The sequence below is a fragment of the Gambusia affinis genome, linkage group LG04, assembly GCF_019740435.1.
Source record: "Gambusia affinis linkage group LG04, SWU_Gaff_1.0, whole genome shotgun sequence".
Taxonomy (NCBI): domain Eukaryota; kingdom Metazoa; phylum Chordata; class Actinopteri; order Cyprinodontiformes; family Poeciliidae; genus Gambusia; species Gambusia affinis.
In genome coordinates, this window is record NC_057871.1 from 22552116 (window position 1) to 22567988 (window position 15873).

The following is a 15873-nucleotide window of genomic DNA, read 5'->3' on the forward strand; positions in this document are numbered from 1 at the left end:
CTGTATTCACAGTGAATCATAAACAAAGTGTTCCCAATGGAAAACAGTCGAAGGTGCATAAGTAATATCTCGTGCCTAACAGTGTTCTGTTGTAGAACCTCCCTGCCGGCAGGTGGCGGTAAGGTTTTATTGTGACGCTACGTTCTGAAGCAAAGCGGAAGTGGATGCAGGGGGCTTGTGGAGGTGACCGAATGGGAGATTGCAGACTATTTCTGTAAACATTTCATATTTTTGGTTAATAACAGCAGTGTGTGATAGATTAATTTTAGCATCCAGTGTGCCTGAATCACCGTTGCCATGGGCGCTCACCTGGTCAGGCGGTATATCACCGAAAGGGACACCGAGCCGGACCCTACCGAGAAGTTCGAGTTTGACCCGAAGATCGGCTTCGAAGAGAGGAAAGAAAGAGGTCAGTGTCCAGCGACTGGACCGGGTTTTTATCTGAGCTGCAGCTATTAAGCAGGTGTTTTCAGGCTAGAGGGGATTTAACACCGGTTAGCTCTTGCTAATGTAGCCTTGCAGACACGAACGAAGCTAGCCCGTGGACTAGCTAATGTTAGCATATTGAATGCCACAAAACTGTTTACCTTCAGCTGGGAAAGATTTACAGCATATTGTAATGAACCAGAATGCATCTGGTTCGGAATCTCGGGTACAAAGCATAGAGATAATGTGTTAGTGATTATCTATAACAGTGTTGAGTGGAGCAGAGTACAACTGAGGATAAAATTCAAACTTAGAAACTGCGAATTGATCTTGAACAATTACAAAATGATTCCTCTTAAATTACAGTTGCAACTTAAGCTCAGAGAGAGCGAGTTAGCTATTAAGATGCAAAACCTATCTAAACATTTATGGATGTTTTTCTTCATAAAACATTCATAAATGTTTTATGATCAATGTTTCATACATGTTTTATAAAACATGTATCCAGCTTTTCCAGTGGGCTGATTGATCAATACACCCCTAAATGAAAACGTGTTGATATATTGTTTACCTTTTTCCTCTGTGTATCAAAACTACCTGAAAACACTTTTCAACTAAATTTTTTTGTTCCTTTGCACACATGCGTATAGTGGTAAAATGAAATGTGCCCTAATAAATAACTACAGGCTTCCGACAAAGTTATTTAATGAAGGCTGGGATGTGTTTTATTGTAGTTTAACTTCAATTTCAGGTTCTTTATGTAGTGATAAAACGTCATTCTGTGTTTCACCTGTCAGCATATAAAATGGTTTTAGGAGTCTGTGCATAAAAAGTCTTCAGCAAGTTTTAAAACTATTTAATTCAAACTTAACATGAAGGAAAACAGTATTGGATAAACCTTGAAATGCCGACCAGTTTTTCATATTAGCACCACAAATTCCTTCTAATTTGTATTTTACTAAATATAATGAGACAACCTGCTGTGGTTTGGGGCTGAATCTCCACTAAAAACGAGTTGCTCTTTTCCAGAGATGATCGCAACCCGGCATCAGATGAACCTGGCGCAGCTGCCTGTGGAGCAGAGAGATTACTGCGCCCACCATCTGATAAAGCTCATGAAGTGCAAGAGGGACAACTGGCCCAACTTCCTGGCTTGCAAGCACGAGAGGCACGACTGGGACTACTGCGAACACCAGGAGTAAGTGTCTGCTGGTCACATTTTCCCATTTGCTTTAGGGGAAGCTGTGGTGCTGCTGGTTCACACAGTTTACATGCTGGAGTTTTAAATTTTGAAGGATCTACCGCTTCAATATGGTGTGCAGTAAATATATGTGCTTCCTGCCTGCAGTTACGTTATGCGAATGAAGGAGTACGAGCGGGAGAGAAGGCTCCGGATGAGGAAGAAGAGGATTGAGGCCAAGGCAGAGGCAGAAGCGGCATGATGAGAAAATCCTCCGACTCTGCTTCCTTGTATATACACCTGCTGTTGTTCATATTAAACAATATTGATCAAGCTCTAAATTTTTTCTTTATATATGTATACTGTGTGTGAACATCCAAAAAGTTAGAAGAAATTGAGTCCAGCATGACTTTCTACTTGGAAAAATGCCACCGCCTGCCATTTTTCTTAACCCAAAAACATTTAAAACAAGACAAAGAAACAAACGCTTGATTTTTTTTTTTTTTTATATATATATATATAAATTACCTCAGACAACACTCAATTCTGTCAGTTTCGAGTTTTTAAGATTCTTAAGCAATTCAAGGTGAGAGTTCAAAGATGCTTTCAATGCCAGCCGCTCCACGCAAAAAAAAACAAAACACCAGAAAACTGCAGCGTGAGGCAATAAAAATGGAACTCTTGCATATTTTACAGCAGTTTTTAGAAGAACGCAAGTCAAAAGTAAACCAGTCAGAACAGAACAGTTTGTCTGCAATACAAAAAAAAAAAATTAACAAACTAGTCGTTTACATTTTTACTCAACACGAGGAGGATTTAAAGCAGGAAGGGAAGCAAGAGATCAAGCTTTGAATCTATCAGTCTAAATCCAGTGTGAGGTTTAGAGAAAGGACGACGTCCTCGTAGTTGGTGATGGATCTACAGGACGAAGGGCAGGATGGGCGAGCGGAGCGGAGGGTAGTCGCGGAACTCCTTCAGGTAGCTGCGGTGCTTCCCTTTGGCCCAGACGGTCATCTGAATGAAACCCACCAGGGTGAAGAAGGCCACCGGCAGACACTGGGTCATCAGGGTGAAGCCGAGCCAAGAGCCCAGCTGCAGGAGGAACAAACGGCATCACAGATAACAAACACACACACACACACACACGATTCAGATCCAAACAGGAAGAAATGGGTTCACATTCACTGAAGTTAGGCTCTGCAAATCTACAGTAAACAATTAAAGCTTTTTCCCACTTTGATAGTTTTCTTAAGCAGCTATTAGATTTTTTATTTTTTTTAAAGGCTGAACCTTAATTATAATTTTGCAACATCTCTAGATGTGGTTAAGTTCCAAATATAGAAATGTAATGAAACGTGACACGGGCTGCTGTTTGTTTATCGTTTTCCAGGCATGCTGTGCCGATAAATTTACAAATTTGTACTGATCAGTTCGAGTCCAATACATAAAATGTTCTACATAAATTGACCAATCTTTATTTAATCAAAATAGAAAAAATGGTTAAGTAGGAAAATACTTGTTTTGGTGAAGCCCAGGATTTAGGTGTCTGATGCAGAGGAGTAATGTAAGCAGCATGGAGTCCAAAAAATAGATGTACATGTGATATCAGTGATCATCGGTTATTGGCATAACAACAATATTAATATTGGATGTTGACATCGACCCATATTGGTGCATCCATAGTTTCTATGCCGTATTTTGCTTGTGAACCAAGTGATGTTGAAGAGTCTCGTGTCCAGTTTATAATCCAGAAGTGAACTTCTTACTCCTCAAGTTCATTTACATTTAAATATTAGGAGAAAAATATGTTTCTGCCATCAAGCTGATGATAAATCTGCTAGAGAAATGTCAAATACAACAGATTTATTTATTGGGATAAAAGGTTTGCAAACCGGCAAACCTGCGCCTGTTGGGGATGAGTCTGACCACTAGATGGCAGTGAACTGCTTGCAGGACTATTCAAGCAAAATGAGTGGTTTAAATAAGCTCCCTTGTTGTATGGCAAGCAGCTACATGATCTATTGGTCAAAGAAGTGATGAATTCAGATTTTGTTTTAGATTCCTGAATAAATGATTTTATCTTCAAGATTTGGAAAAAGTTCAACTGCAGACATTTCACGACCGTGTAGGAACATTGTCACGTGGCTGACAATGTTAGGATTCTGATCACTAAACTCCAATCATCATTCAGAAGGTGAATAGATGGAACCTTAAGTCTATTATCCTTCTAAACATTGCATCCAAGCCTTAATTTTAAACTGCAATATCATAATGACAACTGAGAGTCAATACAAATATAATTCTACTACATTTTGCTTTGAGTACACAGACGTGGAGCACTTATCAAGCATTCAGATACAAAAAACAAAAAGTCGAGAACATGTTACCTCATAGGTGTAGTTGGGACAGGAGACGAGGAGGAAGATCCAGGTGAAGGGATTCTTGGTTGGATAGGGAATCTTCCTGGTCTTTGATCCTGGATTTATATAAAAAATGAGGAAGTTTGAAACTTGAAATCTTCTTACCAATCCAATTCTCTTAGTAAAATTTGATTAACTGAAGATTTTGCCAGCTTAATCCTTAAATATGTATTGGCCAGAGAGAAATCCAGCTCATAATTTTGAGTACTTCCATCAAAAAGTTCATTCATATATTTTTAAGTTGGTGCACTGTGGAAGTGACGGATGTGTTCACCTGGTGGGCGGAGGTTCCGGAGAGCGATGTGGATGGAGAAGTTCCCGATCTGACAGAACTGTGATCGAGAGCATTTACAGTGTTACATGGTGTTTGTTTAAATGTCAAAGAAAATTAGGTAAGATGTTTAAAAACCAACTCAACAGCCAACGGTCAAGCTTTCCATTAACTTGAAAATTCTTAAATAAAAGTATTTCTGTCCACAGTACAAGTTCAACACGTTTTCAAACGTATAAAGCAGGAAGCTGACCATAGCGCAGGGCATTCTGGGTAAAAACAACCAAAACAAATTTGTGAGTCTTGCGCTAGCAGGAGAAATGGCAAAAGACAAAAGAGAAATCCGACAACAACTAAAATCTGACACCATTCCATTTTTTGGGTACATTTCTTGAAGAAGGAGGTTGCACTCATGTCTCCTTCTGAGGTTTTTGTGTCGTTTTCTTCAGTGGTTTTTGGTGCAGCGCCACCACAGGCGAGGAGGTAAACAGGTTTTTCAAAGGGTTTGGATCGTTTGACATAAGTGAATGTTGCCACTTTGGTCCCCAGTCGAACAGAGTCTACTGGACTATCCAACGTGTAAGCACCCTAAGCTTCTACAACCAACCAATCTGTGGGCCTCGTCTACCAGTCAGGTCCATACTTGGAAACGTAAATGATCTAATAATGTGCAGCTCAGCCAGAATGAAACCAGAAGCTTGCTACAAGTGTGTGCTTGAGGTGCAACTTTTCAAGAAGCATTTCCTTTACAAAGTTGCAGGAAGTGTTGGCATATTTGACCCTGTTGTCCACTGGTGACCAGAACTGTATCGACCAGAATCAAAAGTGCTGCGATGAGGAAACAGATTCTTACCAGGAATATGATGAGCGCCAGTCTGATCTGCTGTTCTCCGTATACTGAAAAAGAGGATTTAACATAAGAAAAACAAAAACAGCCCCTTCATGTGTAGCTAAACCATATGCCACAATGTTAACGAACACTCACTGGGTGGTGTATACAATGGATGGTTGATGTAATAAGCCATCCATGCTGCAAAGCCCCAGTAGTAGGTGCAGTTCTGAAAGCGACGACGACACTCATTTTTTTCTTGTGTCGGAGAAGTTAACGTGTGACGAGATCAGACAGAGTTTCAGTGAATCCCACCTTGAAGATGTTCCGTAACGGCATCGTTCCGTGAGAGAAGCGGTGGACAAACAGGGTCTCCAGGAGTCTCTTAATGTAGTGGAAGGAGTGACACATACAGGCGAGACTGAAAGAAGGAGACGCGAGTCGATAACAGCCATCACTCAAACCAGGACCCATTAAGAGCAGGCCGTACTTGAGCTGACCTCAACTAGAACTTTGAGGCGCTGATGTTCTTCACTGCATGTAAAGAGATCAAACCCGCTAAATCTCATTATGATTCACTGTGTTGTTGAATGTTAGGTTGCCTGGAAACAAGCACAGCCTTTCTTCAGGATCTGCCTGCCTCATCTTGTATGACAACTTGGCATCTGGCCATTTGGACTCTCCGGGTTATGGACAAAACGATTAATCAGATTAATCGTCGTGATGAAGCGATTTTTGAAATAACTGCTAACTAACTTAGTAAACTGACTGCATGTTAACTGAGATATAGAGACTCGCAAAAAAGCCGTTAGCTGAAAAAAACTGTATTGAGATAGAAACTGTATTTGTCTTTGTCTGTAAATGTGTTTTACCCAAATCTCCTCAACTCCTTATCTTCACCTGATTTCAGCTCACAAAAGGGATGCTCTGTTACTGCATTTTAGGCAACAACATGAGTATTTTATTATTTAAAAAGAAACTGAATTATTTGCTTATCTTGTATCTTTTAACATATTTATAGTATTGTATAAAAAAAAGGCTTAAATGGTGAAATGAAAAATCTGTAGAATTTGCCGTTTATTTTTATCCAAATATTCATCAGAACGATCAATAGAATAATCAAGAAAATGATTGTTTGTACTCCAGATATTTACAAACCATTTCAAATTATTGTCTTCTCATTTATTCTACATCGTATTTCAATAATATTCCCTCTTCATGCTTCTTCAAGCCAAACTTTTCCTGCTCCCATCTCCTGGCTGCAGCTGCATAAACTCCACTGCTCTGCATCACATTCATGCTGATCATTCCTGCTTTCTACAAGCTTTTCTTAATATATAAAACTCTACAAAATAAGTTTCTTAGTCCCCATAGCTCTCAGAAAGACATGAAATATAAAAAGGCTCCTCAAGTTTGAGACTTTATATCCTTTCAGTTCACCGTTTTATTAAAATGTAGAAAATTAAATGCTAGATTAAAATGGATCAATGCCAACAAATGGAAAAACAAATCTAAGCCTCAGTAGAAATGTCCCCCAAGTGGCAGCAGCAGGTACTGCGTTCAGATATGTTTTGAAAGGTTGAGTGAGAAAAAAGGACTCTTCCTAATCCCATGAGGCATGGGGGAAAACATACTGGACACTCACTGTACAACCCAGTGTTTACTGGTGGTGAAGTCATATTTGGATGCATAGATGAAGGGAACCCGGAAGTAGAACAGCAGATAGATGACCAAAGGGCCGGTGTATTCTGTCAGAAACACCTGAAAACACGAGGAATGACAGATTAGATGGCACAAAATCTTGGCTTTGACAGGAGGAGCTGGATTACAAGCATTGTGGAAACTTTGAAAAAAGAAAAAAAAAAACATGGAGGATGCTCATGAGAACATCCTCGAAGCAGATCCACATCAAAGTCGCAAGGACTTTTCTTTAAGTCCCAAACACCTTTCCTTCACAGCGGGAACTCTCGGCGCAGAAGCGCCGGATTTCAGTCGCTCGCTCGTGTCTTTGAACGTGTCGGAGCTGTTAGAGCTGATTTGTGTTTTGAACTCACTGTGACCCAGCTGATCTGAGCTCCCAGGTCTCTGAAGTAGAAGGTTGCCGTGGTTCCCACAGGGAGATGCTGCAGGACGTCCTCATCTTTCAGGGACTTCCCCTCTGAAACGATTGCATTACTGAACAAGTAAGATTCACGCCGCGCAATGAGCAAAAAGCTTCCACCAGGCCCGCTTCAATTAGAGCAAATATACAGTGACATACTGGGGTCGAGACGAATGGACTGTCTAGCTGGGTACCACTGAGGATCTGAAACGAGAGAGGTAATTACCTTACAGTCATTGCAAAGGCAGAATACAACGAGCTAGATGTCGAAGGAGCAGGAAAACGACACGTACGGCTCTTGTGGAACATGGACTTGATCTCTCCGATGGTGGCATTTGGCTCAACCTGTAAATACCATGAAAGTAAATAACCATAGGGACATCCACTCCCACACAAAGGGGACGTTCATAATCCCCTTTCCATTTATGATGGAGGTTAGAGGTAAATTTAGCTCCGACTGCACTTAAACACCTCCTGGATGTGGGCTAACAAACAGCTGGTGTTAAAGAGTTTCAAAAGTTCTGGATGCACAAAAACACCCGTCCTTTATTCCATGAAGTCATGAGGAGCACACACAAACAACAGTCCTGTTGGTCTTCGCTGTGAATGAATATTCTTGGGCATATTGTTGTGCAGATATTTTACCCTGCATAACTCTTGATGCAAGCTATATTCTTAGACAAGAGATACCATTACCCAGTTCCTGAACAGCAGACATGGTACATGTCTATGTGAAAGTGGTAAACCGATCATGTTTCAGCCATCTTGCTTTAATCCCCTCAAACTTCTGTGTGTGACCTCTCCAGGACCTCCAAGTATTTTCAGCAGAATGACGTCGCTGCCGTTGGATTTCAGAAACCACCTCTAGGGTTCCAATGCTGGTCTGGAGCCGATACCTAACTTAGATTCTGCTGTGTTTTGACTGGCAAAGCTGAGTGGGGATATAATGGAGGTCTAGAGATATGGGACTTTCTTCACAGAGAAGTTCTGATTGTACTGATTGGAAGATACATTCACGGTTCTGTGAAAAGGGCTTTCAATTATGGATGTCCCGATCTGATATCAATACCGGAAATTGGTCAAAAATCATCCAACAAACGAGTATTGGGTTTGTATCCGCCTGCATCTAAATTCTGCAAAATAAGCACTCTGCTCCAGTAGTTAGTCCATCCCAGCAGCCATCCAGCAGCACACAGACCCTATTGGTTCATAATAAACGGGTCAGTTGTTTTCACACCTGTTGTTGTTGTTGACTGTTGCTCTCCGAGTGATATCACTTGATCAAGCCTTTTCTAAAAAAAATGTATCCATGATTCGCACAGATATTGTATTGGATCAATATCGGTAGCGACCAATACTCAAATCTGCGATATCTGTATCGTATCGCAAGTGAAAAAGTTAAAAACTTACTCATTGTGCCTTCATTCTAGAGGCTTCGTGTATTGAAGGATCATCCTTCATGGACACTGACCCAGACACGTTCCTGCACTTGAGGTTTATTTCTAACTCAGCCGACCACTTTAGCTCTAATCTAGGAAGTGTGTCAACCCCAAAAGCCCCTCTGTCTACAACCGAATCTGCATCTGTCACATCTTTGAATCCACCTCCCTCGAAGTGATAAGACTGCGACTCTTATCACCATAGAAACTCTGCTAACTCGACAACCAGGTCTAATCTGTCCAGGATGGCACCTCACACACTGTAGTCCAGAGGAGCAGCCTTTAATAAACAGTGTTTACTTTGGCTGATGGTACCAAGAGTGTGGTTAGTGAAACTCTATCCAGGCACCATTAATGCACCAACTGTCTCCGAGCACAAGCAGCGACAAAAATTAATCCGTCTAACACATTAACAACAAACTACGAGCCAAGCATGGATACTTGTAAATAAATCTGTAAAACAAGCTGCTCATCTCCAATTAAAATGAATATGGTCGATGTAAATGCGATACCCTTTCATCCGTCCGCGGAAATCTCACAAATGCCTGTGGAGATTCACACCAATGAAACTTGGAAAACTTTGCAACTTTTGCGTGAGTCTAAAGATTTAAATGTCATAAGTAAAACGAGTCAAAGACTCTTACAATCTGTGAACCCCAACTTTCTTGTGGTTCAGAAGTTTAAAGACATTTCTTTTGTATCTGGTAGGATTGCCTCTAAACTGGATGATTTGGTTGAAATGTTTTTAGTTTGCTTCCAGAAGAGTCTCACAATAATTAGCTGGAACTTTGGCCCATTTCTTCTGACAGAACAGATGCAACCGTGTCAATTTTCAGTGTTGCTTTGCTCACACAAATCTCATCAGCTCTGTCCACAAATATTTCAAGAGACCGAGACTTGAGGCTTTGTGATGGCCACTCTGAAACCTTGACTTTTTACTTATTAAGGCTATAATAAAAAAACATATTTGTGGTTTCTGAAAACTACAGCTGATTATGGGGTTTATTATGTCACTTTTAATGTGTAGTTCTGTGATTTAATTTGACTCCATTTAAAAAGAACTACAGGTCAAGTACAACATTCATTTAAAGTTGTAAAACCGCCAACAGCAGTAAAATGGGTGTTTTTTAAATTTTTTATTGAGTGTGCATTCAGTCAGTAGGGTAAAAACCAAAATGCTGATGGACAATGTGAAAATCAAAATGAAATGTGTCAAATCAAAGATATAAAATGTAATTTACATTTTTTTTTTAAATGTGTAAAAAACCCTCAATCTATTAAGCACATTAGAATTTTGGCCTTTAGAAAACCAACAATAAAAAAGAAGTCTAGAAAATAAAATATTTTTTCCCATACTCAATATTATTTTCCTTACTTTTCCAGACCTTGAAATGGGTCGACTAAAATGTCACATTGTCCAGACTTTTAAAGACTCCATAGGAACCCTGTTATAAATGGCTGTTTATAATCTTTCCATAAAGATTGCATGCAAAAGGACTAAATAATCTAAAAATGTGTGACTGTCATATCGTTTACAGCCTCAATGAGTCAGTACTTTACAGAACGACGATTGTCCATTCTTCTTTGTAAAACAGCTCAATCTCACTGAGACTGGAGGGAACTGCAAACATCGACTCCTGAATCTTGCCACAGATTCTAAATTAACTTCCACTGGATTATTTTAACACATGGATTTGCTGTGATAAAAACTATTAGTATCCATGCTGGATGTGGTGTCATGTTGGAAGGTGAACATCCACCCTGGTCTAAAGTGTACTTGTTCCTACTTAAACAAAGCATCCCCACTATATATAACTGTGGGGATGGGATGTTCCAGGTGTACATCTTGTTTACAGCATGTGGGGGGAAGAAAGTTTAGTTTAGCTTTGATCTGGCCAGAGCACCTTATGTTTACGTCTTCCCAAGATGGTTTCTGACCAACTGCGAATGGGAAATCTTGGGATTTACTTTCAACAATGGCGTACTTCTTGTATTAAAGGTCAGTTCCATCCAAAAATGACAGACAAGGTCTAAATCATTAAATGATTCTTTTGTAAATGTGTTGTGTTCCTTTGGCCGTCATCAGGATAACTAAACGCAGAATGCAGCAGCATCCAGAGGGTGTCCCCTATACACTGGCTGGATACATGCCCACAGACAGAGAGAGAGAGAGAGACCATTGCTTCATGTTCTAGAAAATACTTATCTCCCACACAGAGACCTTTTACTGTGATAAATGACCACATGCTGCACAGAGATAATTATACAATAGAGGTTTTTTAAAAACTTGTAGGTATCATAGCATGACCAGCTGTGTCCTCAACATAAAATCAAACAAATAAAAACCTGAACTTGAAGAGCTTCTTACCTTGTCCAGGAAGCAGAGCTTGTCCTTGGTCTTGGCGTCCAGTATCTCCACCTCAAAGAAAACAACGGCCTTCTTAGCTTTTTTTGCAGGTTTGCGTTTTGTCGGGGCTTGACCCGTCGGCACGGCAACCCCCGCCGCATTATTCGTCTTTTTCCCGCTGGCTTCTAACGCCAAGGCATCCATGTCTCCTTTGCTCCACCTGCTCTCAGTTTATCCCCCCCGTTGCTCCCCTCAGATCGGCACCGACCTCTCCAGATCCACGCCGAGAGACGGACAAGAGTGCAGCGGCGCTCAGCTGTGGAAATAAATCTGTCGCTGACCCCCGCCCTCTTCCTCCTCATCCAGCCCCACCCTCTTCATTCAGCTCTCTCTGCCCATCTCTCACTTCATTTAACAGCCGCCCGACCGCTTGGGCGCAGACGCCGTCCACATGAGCGGGAACAGTTGCATACAAAGGAATGCCAAGCATCCTAAACGCCAGATTGTTTAGTGAACGCATGTTGGACAAAAGAAACCTCTAATTCATGCAACTCCCATCCTGACATGCAGGGAATGTGCTTGGAAATGCAACTCTTCCCTAAAAACGGACAGCTACGACCTCTGACATCTCAACCTGTGGGGTAGAGGGAGGAAAGAAGGGAGGTATTACGACAAACAGCGTTTCCCTTTACCAGCCTGACCCCGTCTTCTTCTCCACAGCTAAATATAAACATCTCATAGCGACTCTGCCCATCAAGCTGTCTCCCAACTGACCCTACACGGATCTGGGCAGTGAAGTCATGGGTTTTACCAGAGGCCAACCGAGACACTCCCTTGGTTTAAGTGCCGTCAAATTCTAATAAGTTTTTTAGTGAGTTGGACTTTAAAACTCAGGGAAATTTCTCAAAACTGTCACTGACATGAAAGTTTAACTTTTCCCACCATTGTGAAGTGATAAAACTCCCAATTCTCTGGAAAATGTGGGAATAGATACCATCCACTTTCTCTCAGGGTAAATGATTGGGGTAACTTTAAGAACATAAGATGTTACACTAAATCAAAATGTTAAAAAAATTAAAATAAAAGAATGTCTCAAATAATAAATTAAAATTAACTCAATTTCCATTCTGCAATTTCATTTTAGAGACATCAGAATCCATTTTATTATGGTTTCAGTCATGTGTGTTTCTTTAATTTCAACTTTATTCCTTGTTTATTTTTATATTTAAAATATGTTCCAGTTACAGTGTTAAGTTCTCTTTACAAATTTAAAGTTTATTGCTCTCTCAGAGGGAAAATATGCACAATTATGCCATTTTCACAGTACTGGAAAATGGTCTTGAAACAGCAAAATTTCTTAATGTGAAAGGCCTACTAACTTCTATAGGATGAGTCATTAAAACCTTGTTGAACTTCCTCATAAACTGCTTTAGTGTTACAACGAGGACGGCACCAATCGATTCAGATTCTGGATGATTTCAACTCCTTTGTCTGAGGTGTTGCTAAATATAGCAATAAAGTTGCTGAGTTGGCAACAGTGGGGTGGCTATTGTTAACTACAAACGTGCAGACGTGACCTGGTGGGCCGGTCAGTCAGTCAAACCTCTCTCAAGGGAAGCAGAGGAGGACAGTGGCTGATTTTAAGACCATTGCTGAGGTAGACATGATCAGGGGACAAAGTTGTCTTCACAATATAAGTATCGGCTGATCACTGATCTCCCAAAATTAAGGAAATCGACAAAAGAAATCAGCTGGTCAATAAATTGGTGCAACGCTACAATCAGCCCTGATTTTCTTAAATTTTAAAGACTGGCACTCAGTCCATACCGATCTGGACAGACCCGCCAACCACGTCCTGTTTGCACATGCATAGTTAACGATAGTCACCACACTGCTAAAAGAATTTGTTTTGTTTTTTTAAATTGGTATCAACCAAATTGGACTCTCCATGTCCTTTTAAAGATCAGTGGCTGGCCACAAAGTTGTAATCAGTCCACCCCTAGTTACAACCAATTGACAGACCAGGACGATGTATTATCACCACTGTGATGAACCTCGTTCGTTGAATCATTTTCATACGTCATTTTTATTAAATGAGAATCTTTAGCTTTTCAAATCAGGATTTGATATATTTATTTGCCAATAAGAAATAAAGAGCCTCACATAATCAAGCAGGACACACGACACCACAGCTGTGACTTTGGGGTAACAACCCCGTTCCTGTCTTTGGGCCAACTCTGCTGTACCTCCCCCCTCAGCTCCCTCGTCTCAGCCAAATAAAACCTGTCACACCGACAGTCGGAGCTGCTAATGCACTCTGCGCGCACGAGGACGAAGCACGGAGAACTCAGTTTGAATCGCTACAGCGGGTGTCGACGGTTCAGCGACTGGATTTATAGCTTTGCTCCGAGGTAAAACCTGGCATTTATTTTAAAACTGATGTTGCAGAGAAGTGTAGAGATAATGTGCTTCGTACAAGTGTAGACATACTGGATCCTGTGGGCCAGGAGAGTCACTGCAACACATTTTTCTTTGCTATCTCTAAAAATTACTAAACATGATTTTGTGAGTAATAAATCAGTCACATTTATAATTGACTGAAATTAAAGATAGTAGTCTGAAACTCTAAAGTAGTCTGAAAACTTTAACAAGTATTAATTTAACAAATAATTTAGTGTAATTACACTTGCATTGTCATCTAGCTTTGATAATATCAAAGCAAATAGTAAATGATGTAAGATTTAATATCTGTTTTAGGGTGTTCCTTAAAAAATACTTGATAATGTATAGCATTAGCTTTATAATTAGCATTTATGATAACGTTGCACTTAATTAGATTTCGAAAATCCACCAATTTTCTGATGATCGGTAGGTGAAATACTGAAAAATCTAATCTTTTTCCTGTTCACTGAACGCCTCCGTCCTGAAAGCTCACACTTCATTAGGTCCATAATGCATCAACAATCAGCATAACTAATGGAAATTGTTTTGAGGTTCTGGCAAAATCATATCTTTTGCCAATCAGCACTCTCATTACTATTCACTATTTAGTCCCTTTTTAAAAACTTTCCCCCTCTTAAACCACTGCATTCCAGTACATTACCATGTATATTTATCGTTTTATTCTGGAATTGTGTATATAGTTATAAAAATCATCATTCTCCCCCACGCTAACCCCTCTTTTTCTTATTTCTGAGTCAAACCTATTTTAAAAAGTACATGCCCTTATGCCTCTGTTTCATGTTTGCAAACCAGGCGCAGACTTTAAATATACATGTATTTTTGAATAGATTTTTTTTTAAATGGAAAAGTAGAGTAGAGATAAATAAAAACAATAACGTCAGCTCAGCTTGACGCCTTAAAAGTTAAAACTATTTGAGGAGTCACAAATAAAACTGTTACAAATAATGAACTCCATATTAATTTACAAGGTTGCATTCAGCAATCCTTGTCAGAGCTGCCACGGATCAAGCATTAATGTAGCCAATCTAACAAGTGCAATGGAGAGGTAATCAGTAACTATCACTTCTCCTTCAGATGTTATGTTGTTCCTGATTGATGTATGTGCAAATAAATCTAACCAACATTAAACTGCGGCGCAGATCTTGTTGTATCTGTCGTCTTATAATGTCCTGTGCAAATTAATTTCACTGTTATCCCTTTATTTAGGTGTAGTGTACTGCTTTCATATAGGAATAAACTGTATGTACACTCCAGCGACAACTGAATACTGCTTTTCTTACAGGTGCCAAAAATCCAGATTTGTCGACTGAAAGAAAAGGGAGCAGACCAACCAGTAGTTACGTCAGTTTCTGCCAAACTACTCCAGATCCTGTCTGATGGGTTTTGGGTGTTGATACACCTGTGGGCTGGTGTTGTTCTGCTAGTCCTGAAACCTTCTCCAGATCTCATGACAAAGATTTGGTTTATCATTTTAGAAATAAATTAGTAAAATTTACATTTTGAACCAGCTACATGCATGTTTTCCATTAAATTCGAAAACTAATTTCCCCCTGTCAGTACATTTTAGCTGAAATGATTGGAAAAAGTTTGGAATATAGTTTACATGTAAATCTCGCAAATAATGTAGATTTATGGAAAAAGGGCCGAGGTTGTGTTCTTGACTTTTCACCTCCATTCTTGGGTAAGACTGAGCAAGATAAGGAGCGCCATGAATCATCCCAGCCAGGGATGGCGATGCTGTTAAACCTTTTCCTGCACAAAGAATGCCTCTGTTACGCTCAAATGCCCCATTAAATTGAGGGGTTTCGGGTTGAAAAACACTCTGCTAATGGTGCACAAGGTTTTAAGACGATGTAAGCTAAACGAAATAGGCCACAAAACGTTTCAGAACCATCATAGACTGTGTTAACCGGGCTAAACTTCACCGCTTACGGTAACATATCTGTACCTAATTACTGAGGTTTCCAAACAAAGAGGTAACGCGAAGGCTAAGAACTAGCTAAATTTGTTAAATTTAGTCCAAAACGAGTGTTGTTTAACAATGAATGGACACCATTTACCTCGTAGTGCTTCATCTTGGCAGTGGCTCTTCCTTAATATCTCGAACGAGTGACAGGTCAATGACCAATCAGCGTATAAACATGCGGCGGCTGAGGACGTCATGGGCGGACTCCATACGCTCATGACAGCCTATCACGGCTAGCAAAAGTCAGGCGAACACGCCCACACTGTCAAATGTAGCCAATGAGATTTGAGCAAATGAAAAGGCGATGCCTTAGCGCGAGATAATAGGATTTACTTTGGGTTGGCTCGGATTGTACTGTAATAAATTATTTTTGGCGTATTCAGTGTTCCTGTTGGTAATTTCGTCCTTCAAATTGCCTGTTACTGTTAAAT

General features: G+C 40.2%; 2 protein-coding genes across 3 annotated transcripts; one reads left to right on the forward strand and one right to left on the reverse strand.

Annotated features, from left to right (window-relative positions):
* Positions 1–97: 97 nt before the first annotated feature.
* ndufb7 (NADH:ubiquinone oxidoreductase subunit B7) lies at positions 98–2231 on the forward strand. Its single transcript, XM_044114461.1, has 4 exons — positions 98–183; positions 259–409; positions 1456–1624; positions 1775–2231. Exons 2-4 carry the CDS (start codon positions 298–300, stop codon positions 1866–1868), a joined length of 375 nt encoding a protein of 124 aa, XP_043970396.1. The 5' UTR covers positions 98–183; positions 259–297; the 3' UTR covers positions 1869–2231.
* tecrb (trans-2,3-enoyl-CoA reductase b) lies at positions 2095–15628 on the reverse strand. 2 transcript variants are annotated; one of them, XM_044114460.1, is made up of 12 exons: positions 15537–15628; positions 11035–11085; positions 7521–7572; positions 7387–7431; positions 7181–7284; positions 6772–6887; positions 5442–5547; positions 5283–5355; positions 5151–5194; positions 4301–4358; positions 3994–4082; positions 2095–2698 (listed from the first exon to the last, which is right to left on the reverse strand). In XM_044114460.1, the coding sequence occupies exons 1-12, from the start codon at positions 15549–15551 to the stop codon at positions 2525–2527; spliced, it is 927 nt and encodes a 308-aa protein (XP_043970395.1). In that variant the 5' UTR covers positions 15552–15628; the 3' UTR covers positions 2095–2524. The 2 variants fall into 2 exon arrangements, with proteins under 2 accessions (XP_043970395.1, XP_043970394.1); XM_044114459.1 differs by lacking the exon at positions 15537–15628 and having other exon boundaries at positions 11035–11317.
* Positions 15629–15873: the final 245 nt, after the last annotated feature.

Bases quoted from the DNA above. Each gene is read 5' to 3' on its own strand.
- ndufb7 (XM_044114461.1), top strand. From the start codon at position 298: ATGGGCGCTCACCTGGTCAGGCGGTATATCACCGAAAGGGACACCGAG. The intron at 410-1,455 runs GTCAGTGTCCAG...GCTCTTTTCCAG, and splicing joins CGAAGAGAGGAAAGAAAGAG to AGATGATCGCAACCCGGCAT. The intron at 1,625-1,774 runs GTAAGTGTCTGC...TCCTGCCTGCAG, and splicing joins GACTACTGCGAACACCAGGA to TTACGTTATGCGAATGAAGG.
- tecrb (XM_044114459.1), bottom strand. From the start codon at position 11,217: ATGGATGCCTTGGCGTTAGAAGCCAGCGGGAAAAAGACGAATAATGCG. The intron at 6,888-7,180 runs GTGAGTTCAAAA...TCGTGTTTTCAG, and splicing joins CTCAGATCAGCTGGGTCACA to GTGTTTCTGACAGAATACAC. The intron at 4,083-4,300 runs GTGAACACATCC...ATATAAATCCAG, and splicing joins CCGGAACCTCCGCCCACCAG to GATCAAAGACCAGGAAGATT.